The 10,000-nt window shown below is 43.5% G+C and overlaps 2 protein-coding genes across 4 annotated transcripts in view; one reads left to right on the top strand and one right to left on the bottom strand.

Annotated features, from left to right (window-relative positions):
- LOC135093439 (uncharacterized) overlaps positions 1-3,389 on the top strand; it is a 23,861-nt gene extending 20,472 nt beyond the window's left edge. The window contains exons 10-12 of the mRNA XM_063992719.1: positions 108-239; positions 794-872; positions 1,248-3,389. Of these exons, the coding sequence (XP_063848789.1) occupies positions 108-239; positions 794-872; positions 1,248-1,331 (295 nt within the window). The 3' untranslated portion in view covers positions 1,332-3,389. The remainder of the gene's footprint in view (positions 1-107; positions 240-793; positions 873-1,247) is intronic.
- Positions 3,390-3,707: 318 nt separating this feature from the next.
- LOC135093436 (hornerin-like) overlaps positions 3,708-10,000 on the bottom strand; it is a 26,808-nt gene continuing 20,515 nt past the window's right edge. For all 3 annotated transcript variants that reach the window (XM_063992714.1, XM_063992713.1, XM_063992715.1), the window contains exons 5-10: positions 9,667-9,806; positions 8,929-9,066; positions 6,464-8,214; positions 5,905-6,123; positions 5,355-5,433; positions 3,708-4,779 (exon numbers count right to left, since the gene is read on the bottom strand). In XM_063992714.1, the coding sequence (XP_063848784.1) occupies positions 4,696-4,779; positions 5,355-5,433; positions 5,905-6,123; positions 6,464-8,214; positions 8,929-9,066; positions 9,667-9,806 (2,411 nt within the window). In that variant the 3' untranslated portion in view covers positions 3,708-4,695. The remainder of the gene's footprint in view (positions 4,780-5,354; positions 5,434-5,904; positions 6,124-6,463; positions 8,215-8,928; positions 9,067-9,666; positions 9,807-10,000) is intronic.

The following is a 10,000-nucleotide window of genomic DNA, read 5'->3' as shown; positions in this document are numbered from 1 at the left end:
GTGTGTGTGTGTGTGTGTGTGTGTGTGTGTGTGTGTGTGTGTGTGTGTTTATTATTTTATATTCCTATCTCACTCACCCACTCACTCACTCACACACTCCTTTGCAGATCAAACCGCCCACATAGTCGTCAGCGCAGGGCCCCTCTCCCCTTCGCCTCCCCCGGCAATGTGATCGAGCCTGGCCTCTCCGCTTGCAGGGCCGGTGCCAAACGTGACGGGAATGCCAAGTGCAGAGATACGTAAGTGTTTCCTGAAGGAGGTGCTGAAGAAGGAGGAGGAGGAGGAGATAGGAGGAAAAAGAGGGGAAATAAGGGAGGATGAAATGAAAGGGAAAGAAAAGGATAAGGAAAGGGAAATACATATGTGTTTTCTGAAGGAGGCCCTGAAGGAGGAGGAGATAGGTGGAAATAGAGAAAAAAGGGAGAAAATTAATTGTTTTTTTTTTAAAGGAGGATGAGATGAAAGGGGAAGAAATGGAGGAGGATAAAGGAAATGGGAAAAAAATAGGGATTAAAGGAGAAAGAAAAAAAGGATGGCATTATTATTATTATTATTATTATTATTATTATTATTATTATTATTATTATTATTATTATTATTATTATTATTATTATTATTCTATTACTATTATTACCATTATTAGCCTGATCTTTAACCTTTGACTCTCTCTCTCTCTCTCTCTCTCTCTCTCTCTCTCTCTCTCTCTCTCTCTCTCTCTCTCTCTCTCTCTCTCTCTCTCTCTCTCTCTCTCTCTCTCTCTCTCTCTCTCTCTCTCTCTCTCTCTCTCCTCCAGGATCTTGCCAGGAAACTACCCCCCCAGCAGGGCCAAACGCTCAGTGCCCCCCGTGCCCCCCCATCCTGCCTGTCCCCAGGTGAGTGAAATAAAATGAATAAGAATAACGGATGACAGGAGTGTTGATAAATAGGTAGTTTATAGCAACATTGAGTGATAGTGGTGGTAGTAATTGTTGTTTTCGTTGTTGTTGTTGTTGTTGTTGTTGTTGTTGTTGTTGTTGTTGTTGGTGTTGATGTAGTGGTGGTGGTGGTGGTAGTAGTAGCAGTAGTAGTAATAGTAGTAGTAGAAGTAGTAATAGAATTTGTTATTGTATTAGAAGTAACACCACAAATGTATTAGTAGTAGTAGTAGTAGTAGTAGTAGCAGCAGCAGCAGCAATAGGAGTAACAGCAGCAGTATTACCATTATCACCACCACCACCACCACCTCACCTCCCTCTCTCCCCCCCCAGGGCACCTTCAGAGACATAATGCGGAAGTGCAGCCCCACCAAGAGTGCCGTCGCCTCCTCCATCAACGCCCTCAACCTCGGTTAGACCTCCCCGTGGGCGTGCGTGGGCGTGTGTGGGCGTGGGGGGGCGTGAGGGCGTGAGGGAAGGATGCAAGTGATAGCGCAATAGAGTGGTTAAGATTGTGTTTGTGTGTTTGTGTGTTTGTCCGTTTTTGTCTGTTTTGTTTTTCTTTCCTTCATTTTTCTTTGGTTTTTCTGTTTTTTTCTGGTTTTTCTTTAATTTTCGTAGTTTTTTCTATTTTTCTTCGTTTTTCTTTGTTTTTTCTTTATTTCTTAATTTTCTTAATTTGTCTTCTTTTCTCATTTTCTTATTTTTTTCTTTATTTTCCTACATGTCTCGTCATCGTTCTTATTTTTCTCATTAACTTTCTCATTTTTACTTTATTTTCGTTATTTTCTTATTTTTTTTCTTAAAATTTCTTATTCTCTTGAATTTCCTTCATTTTCTTAATTTTCCTTCGATTTTTCTTAAATTTGTCCTTTACTTTCATTTAGATTAACTTCCCTTAAATTTCCTCATTTCCTTTTTTCTTTTTACTTCATTTCCCTTCTTTTCTATTAATTATTATTATTTTTTTTACCTCCTTTCTTCATTTATTCCGATCTGTTCTTCTTTATCCTCCTCCTCCTCCTCTTCCTCCCCTTCTGTCTCAATTTCATCCTTTCTTCTTCCCCCTCTTCTTAGATATCATTGTTTTTTTTTTATTTTCCTATTTTTTCTTTTCTATTTTTTAGTCAGATTTTTTTTAGGGAGGCAGGAAATTAAAAATAAAAATGGTGATAGTTTTCCTTTTTGTTGACATGGAAATCCTATTATTACTATTATTATTTTTGTGGGGCGTAGTTTTAATTTTGTTTACGTGAAAATACTATTATTTTCTTTGGAAGGTAGAAAATATTGACAGTTTTCCTTTTCGTTTACTTGAAAATAGTGAAGTTACTTTTTTTTTCCATTAAGGGTCAAATTTGTGTGTTTTTCTTAAGCTGACCCGCCTGTGTTTACTTTTAAGGCCAGAAATTAATGGACGTTTAGCTCTGTGTGTGTGTGTGTGTGTGTGTGTGTGTGTGTGTGTGTGTGTGTGTGTGTGTGTGTGTGTGTGTGTGTGTGTGTGTGTGGGTTAGTCGATTGGTTCAAAAGTTCCCCGTTTTCCCTGTGGTTAAGTTCCTGGACGTGAGAAGAAAACGAGAAGAGGCATTCTGGGTCTTTTTTTTGCGGTTGTTTAAAGGCTTTTGTTTCGTCGTGAAGTGGTGTTTGGTTTTGGTACGATGATTGTGAATACTTCGCCGGTACACCTGTGCAAATAATAATGATGATTTTGAATAGTGGATGGTAAATGGTTAGAGTAATAGGTAATGAACTGTCTTCCAGTACAACTTTGCAAATAATAATGAATAATGGATGATGAATGGATGGAATAGTAGATAAACGATGATACTAAGAAAACTGTAAGCCTGAGCGATGTGTTAGACAGATAAATATAAGAATAAATAGATGATAATATTGATGGAAATGAATATTAAGATTATTGGCATTCGAGTTTGAAAAAAAAATAATACCAGATTATAAAAGTAAAAGAAAAGTAAAATTTTTCAAAGAACAAGACCAATAAATACGTAGATAAATAAGTAGATAAAGAAAAAAAAATAGAGAAAAAGATACCAGATTATCTAAAGAAATTAAAAGAAGAATTAGATTTTTTAAGAAACAAATAAATAACTCGCAGATAAACACCCACCGTTCCTTTAAGATAAAACTGTCGCGTGAATGAACCCATGACTGAACTAAAACAAAAAGAGTTGGAACTTGTAAATGATAAATAAAGGAATTCCTGCCGTGATATTTGTAGTGATGTTTCTGAAATAGTATTAAAGAGTGTTGGCTCCAGCTGGTGTGTGTGTGTGTGTGTGTGTGTGTGTGTGTGTGTGTGTGTGTGTGTGTGTGTGTGTGTGTGTGTGTGTGTGTAGAGAGAGAGAGAGAGAGAGAGGTTTAATAGCAATAAGGTTTTTCATTTTCCTTCACGTCGTGTCGTTATGAAATCTTTCCTATATTAATGTGAATAAAAGTGAAAGGTGTGTGTTTTGAGTCAGTGTGTTTTTGTTTCTCCTTTTAAAATGTTAAGTTTTTTTTTCTTTATTTTTTCATTACCGTTGTTATTATTAATTTTATTTGATTAATTTATTTATTATTACTTTATTTTTTTGTACTTTCGTTTACTGTTAAGCACGTGAAGAGAGAGAGAGAGAGAGAGAGAGAGAGAGAGAGAGAGAGAGAGAGAGAGAGAGAGAGAGAGAGAGAGAGAAAGAGAGAACCAAACCATTTCTAACCTCTTCGCCTTTTCCTTTCTCCTCTTCCTCCTTTTCTCCTTAACTTCCATATAAGGCATAAAAAAACACACATTGATAATATTTTTACCCTTTTTTTTCTTACTTTTAACAATTACATAACATAATATTTTCTTCACTTGTAGTAACAGCAACAGTAGTAGTAGTAGTAGTAGTAGTAGTAGTAGTAGTAGTAGTAGTTTGTATATACAAGCTCAGAAAATGCTGTAACTAAAATATACATATACATAATACCTCATATATAAGAAGAATTATACGTACACACACACACACACACACACACACACACACACACACACACACACACACACACACACACACACACACACACACACACACACACACACACCTGTACCATAAACACTAATGTATCTTTAAAAAGGTAACATTGGGAGAAAGGGGGGGAGGGAGAGGGAGAGGGATAGTGGAGGAGGAGTGAGAGGGAGAGAGGGAGAGTGGGTAGTATTTTGGCCTGGTAATTGTGTGGACATGATACAATAAGTTAATTCTATGCTATCAATAATGAAGGGGATGGTGCAATAGACAGATAGATAGATAGATAGATAGATAGACAGATAAACCGATACATAGGTAGATAGATAGATAGATAGATAGATAGAAAGATAAACAGACACAGACAGACAGACAGACATAGATAGATAGATAAATAGAAATGGAAGTAAGAGAGAATGAAATAAAAGGTGAAGAGAAGGAAGAAATGAAGGTAAAATAGGAGAAAATAAACGAGATGGGGAAGGAAAGAGAAGCAAACGGGAATAAAGGAGAAACAGAAAGAAAGAACGAAAGAAGTGGAAGTAAAAGATAATTAAAGAAGACACAAAAAGAAGGAAGGAACACAAGGGAAAAGAGAATGAAGAAAAAGGAGATAGAGAGAAGGAAGAGATGGAAGTGAACGGAATACGGAGAGAGAAAGAAGTGGAAGATAAGTGAGACAACAAGGGAATAGAAGGAAAAGGGAATAAAGTAAAGGAGATAGAGAGGAATAAAGAGAGCAGTGGGAGTTCCAAGATGGCGTCGGGGGGGCTTCACTTTCCAAGGTTGAAGGCATTGATAGAGTTGACAGCGTCGTTGATAGGGGCGCACCTCCTCCGCCGGTCGTACGCCTGGCCCTGAAGACACGAGGGAGGGAAAAGTGAACTATTGAACAAGGAAAAATAAATAAAAAAGAAAGAAATAAATCAAGAAAGCAAAAAGATCACGAAATTATGATGAGGGAGGGAAAAAATAAAGTATTGAACAAGAAATATTATAAAAAAGCAAGAAAAGAAAAAAAAAAAAGAAAAAGAAAATAACTGATACACTTTCTTCTCTTGTCCTTAATTTAGCTTCGACTGTAAACTGACTGATTCTGAACTGAAAAAAAAAAAAAAACGTTGAAAAAATATATAAATTACTTATCTACACCACTTCTGACCCACACTGTACAAACCATTAAGAATATAACGGTCTGATATATATAAAAAAAAAAAAGAAAAAAAAAAATTAAAAAAACATCGCTTATCTTTATATATTAATTGAAAACACACCACGGGATTTTAAACCGAAGAAAACATTTAAAAAAAAACTTATTTCCTCCACTGTACAACCCATTCAAATCTAAACCCTTGTAACATTCTTATTTTCTCGCTACGGTTGGAACTCTTAGACTGAAGGAGTGAAGGAACTGAAGGAGTGAAGGACTTACTGAGGGGCAGCCAGGGCGGGGCGGCACGGGAGGGACTGCACGGAGGCTCCTCTTGGCTGGGGGCTCCGAGGGAAGGATCCTGCAGGTGGGGGGGTAGAAGGATAAGTGATCGAGATAAGGAGAAAAGGACTGTGGAGAGTTGTTGGTTTTAGAATGGATGGGTGGATGAGTGGATGGATGGATGGGTGGGTGGATGAGTAGGTAGGTAGATAGATGGATAAGTGGATAGATAGATAGATGGATGGATAAGTAGATGAATGAATAGACTGATACTAGCAAAGAAGAAAGAGAAGAAGAAAAAGAACAAGTACAAGAAAAAGAACAAGAACAAGAGCGAAAGGAAGAAAAGAGAAAGAAAAGAAAATAAAGGAAAAAGGAAATGGAAAAAAAACAGTAGTAGTAGTCGTAGTAGTAGTAGTAGTAGTAGTAGTAGTAGTAGTAGTAGTAACTGATCGACAGACAGAAAGACTAACAAACAAACAAAAACAACCAACCAGACAACCAAACGAACAAAACAAAACAAAACAAAACAAAAAGAAAACAAACTCACGTATTCCGGCACTTGGCATTAATATCTCTCTGGGCACCTGCTCGGCATCCCACCAGACGCGTTTCGAACACGTTCCCGGGGGTGGCGTGGGGCAGCGGGGAGCGTTTACCCCTGTGGTGCGTCTGGGTCTGCTGGGGGGCCTGCTGTTGCTGCTGCTGCTGCTGCTGATGCTGCTGGAAGGAGGGGGTCTCCAGTACGCCAGCCATCAAAGTTTTCACTCTGGAGATTGGGAGAGAAGTGACTGGAATGAACGAGTGTGTGAAAGGGGAAGTTATAATGGATAGGAAAGAAGGAAAGAGGAAATGAATAACAAAAGAAGAAGAGGAAGAGGTGGTAGTGCTAGTAGTAGTAGTAGTAGCAAATTCAAAAGATGACACGAAACCATGCCATCCATTAAAGGAGAAGGAGAACAAGAAGCAGAAGAAGAAGAAGAAGAAGAAGAAGAAGAAGAAGAAGAAGAAGAAGAAGAAGAAGAAGAAGAAGCATTACCATAGCAGCAATAATAATAATAACAACTCCAAAAGATGACACCAAGCCACGCCAAATCAATCTCACTCACCCATTGAAGAAGCCATGGTGTGGATGTGATCTCGGTGTCTGGAGAAAGCTGAGATCAGAGGCCCCGGACAGCCCACTCCTTTGAGCCAACAGCTGCCCCATGACCACACTCAGATCACCCTGGGTCATGGGATTGGCGGAGAAACCAGGGTGGGAGCTGATGGACCGCCCCAGCTGAGTCCTCATGGCTCCTGGACCCCCAAACATCTCTAGGGATTGTTGTTCGTTACTCAGGAAGATTGGCTGGCCCGGGATGAGTGCCCCGTGTTGGTTTATCATGTGGTGTCCCATGGGCATTCGTGGGCTTAGTACTGGTGATGCGTGGCCCATGTGAGGGTTGTGGAAGCTGGAATGGCTGTGAACCATGGGATGCTGGTGACTGAAGCCCTGGAAAGTTGTGGTTCCAGGGGCATGCTGTGAGACTGGCTGTAACTGCGTGACTGTCGACGATGGCGGTGATGGCGATGGTGAAGCCTGCTGGTTCCTGCTTCTGGAAGTGATGTATGGCGGGTGACCCCTGTGGGAGCCGCCCCTGGGTGCCCCCGGTGGCCCTGCCGTGGTCGTGCCTGACTGGCCGAACACCGTGGTGGTCGTCTGGCCTCGGACGGTCGTGGTGGAGGTGCTGGTCGTTCTGGAGGGGTCGTAGGTGACTGAAGGAGTCTGGCCTATGGTGGTGGTCGTCATCTGGCTAGGGGTCGTGCCAGCCTGCCCTGTGAACCCACGAGGTGATTGTAGGCTGGTGTTGGTTCCCCGCTGACCAAACGTGCCTTGCCCTACGAACTGGTGGCTTGCGAATTGCTGCCCTGGGAAAGCTTGCCCTGTGAACATTTGCCCTGGGAATGTCTGCCCGGAGAAGGTCTGCCCGGGGAAGGTCTGCCCGGGGAAGGTCTGCCCTGTAAAGCCTTGTCCTGTAAAGCCTTGTCCTGTAAATCCTTGGCCAGTGAACTGCGGGGAGAATCCTTGAGTGCTTCCAGGGAATCCTTGAAAGGTGCCTCCAGTCTGCCCCTGCGTGGTGGTGCCATCCTGCCCCCTGAAGCCCTGTCCTGTGCTTCCAACCTGCCCAAAGTTGGTGGTGAACCCTTGCCCACTCGCCCCCGTCTGCCCAGTGAATGTCTGCCCACTGGAACCTGTAGAACCACCCTGGCCACTGGAGCCGCTGGAACTGGTAAATGTTTGTCCAGTAGATGTTCCAGGCTGGCCCATGAATCCTTGGCCACTGGAACCACTGGAACCAGTGAAGGTCTGTCCTGTTGTGGTTCCAGGTTGTCCTCTGAACCCTTGACCACCGCTGGAACCAGTAAACATTTGCCCAGTGGTGGTTCCAGGCTGGCCCAGGTTGGTAGTGAATCCCTGCCCAGTGGCTCCAGTCTGACCTCTAAACTGCTGCCCGGGCACTGCACTCTGACCCCTGAACCCAGCACCGCCTTGTCCTTGTCCTAGAAGAGTCGTGGTGCCTTGACCCGCAATAGCCCCTTGACCTGAGAACACCTGACCCTGACCTGCAATGGCCCCTTGACCTGAGAACACTTGGCCCTGACCTCCTATCCCACCTTGACCTGCGGGTGGTGACTGCCCAGGGGAGATAGGTGCGGTGGTCTCCCGAGCTATTGGAGCACTGTACATCTCCGTCAGGAAGGCTAAAGTCTCTTGATCGAAAACCTGATAGCCTGCATCTTCTATGTCACTGCAGACGCCCCTGAGAGTCTCCAGTGCGAGGGAATACCACGTCTTGGCTGGGCACACTGCTGGCCTCTGTAGGGGAGGGCTGGAGTCAATTAAAAGCCAGTGGGAAGTGTGGTGTCGAGGAGACTGCGTGGAAAGACACCTGGAATGAATCAGGAGGCTGGACATGGTGTGGTGTGCAGTGGGAAGTGTTGGTGTTGGAAAGCTGGGGCGTGTGGTGGTGTTAGTATAGGATGGAGTGAATTAGAGAGCTTGGTGTGGTGTGCTGCAGTGTGGTGTGGTGTGGTGTGGTGTGGTGTGGTGTGGTGTGGTGTGGTGTGGTGTGGGAGGTGTGGTGTGGTGTGGTGTGGTGTGGTGTGATTATGGTGGACAAAAAACAAGACTGAACTAGGAAAAGAACGAGATGACAAGAGGAAGAGAGTAGAGAGCACAGTTAGAGGAGGAGGTGGAGGAGGAGGAGGAGGAGGAGGAGGAGGAGGAGTGCAAGGCCAAGGAGAAATATGAGGAGGAGGAGGAGGAGGTGATGTAACGGAAGATGATAGGTACAAGAACTTTGTGTGTGTGTGTGTGTGTGTGTGTGTGTGTGTGTGTGTGTGTGTGTGTGTGTGTGTGTGTGTGTGTGTGTGTGTGTGTGTGTGTATCTGTCCATCTGTCTGTGCGTACGTATAGGGGAAAAAAAAACACAAAAAAGAATAATACTAATAAAAAAAAATCACCTCACTTAATATGGAAGGAATGAAGAAGAAGCAGTTTTTACACACACACACACACACACACACACACCTGGCCCAGCTGGTAGCACTTCCCATCAGTAGCAGAAGGGATGAAGGGCAGATCATTGGGTCCTCTGTTCAGGTTTTCTCCGCCACAAGGGTCTGGCAAGCACTCCGGTGGCATCTTAAAATTCCTGAACCACAACACCTGGGGAAGAAATTGTGTTAATTAGTGTGTTAGGTAATGTAATGGTCTGTTTGTGACACCTGAGGGTAGAAATGATGTTAGTTTGTGTGTTTGTGTGTTAATTAGTGTGTTAGTTTCTCTTTGTCACACCTGTGGAAAGGAATCGTGTTGGTGTCTTGGTGTTAGTGTGTTAGTGGTATGTCTCTTCATTCTCGCATCTGTCTGTTCTCTCTCTCTCTCTCTCTCTCTCTCTCTCTCTCTCTCTCTCTCTCTCTCTCTCTCTCTCTCTCTCTCTCTCTCTCTCTCTCTCTCTCTCTCTCTCAAGTCTTCACCTGTCCATCTCAAAACACCTGACTTCACTACCACACCTGTCTTGCCTCACTGTCATCACACCTGTCCTTCATATCTTCACCTGTTTCCCATCACTATACCTGTTTTCCATCACCAGAACCTAACGTAACCTAACCTAACCTCACACCTATTTTCCCTTACACCTCCCAAACACACCTGCCTTAACAGACCTATCTTCCCTCACCACACCTATTTCCTATACCTGTTCCCCCTTAACGCACATCCCTAACACTCCCACACCTGCCCCAACACTCCCACACCTGTCCTCACCTGGTTGGGGGGGCAGGAGAGTGTTCTGCCGAGGATCGGGTCACACACATCATCATCAAGGTCATCATCTCCCTCATATGTACCGTCGGGACACTGGCAAACCGGTGTACCGTAAGCCGTCTGGTACAGGTGGCGCCCCGCTGCAGGAGGAGGAGGGTCAGAGGAGGAGGAGGAGGAGGAGGAGGAGGAGGAGGAGGAGGAGGAGGAGGAGGAGGAAAAGTATACATGACTGGTACGTGAGGAATTATGAAGATATGGAAAAGAAGATTATAAGGAGGAGGAGGAGGAGGAGGAGGAGGAGGAGGAGGAGGAGGAGTAGAGATGAACATTTTAG

Source organism: Scylla paramamosain, chromosome 43 (assembly GCF_035594125.1).
Source record: "Scylla paramamosain isolate STU-SP2022 chromosome 43, ASM3559412v1, whole genome shotgun sequence".
Taxonomy (NCBI): domain Eukaryota; kingdom Metazoa; phylum Arthropoda; class Malacostraca; order Decapoda; family Portunidae; genus Scylla; species Scylla paramamosain.
The sequence above is the reverse complement of the archived record's forward strand: the minus strand, read 5'-3'. Positions and strand labels throughout refer to the sequence as shown.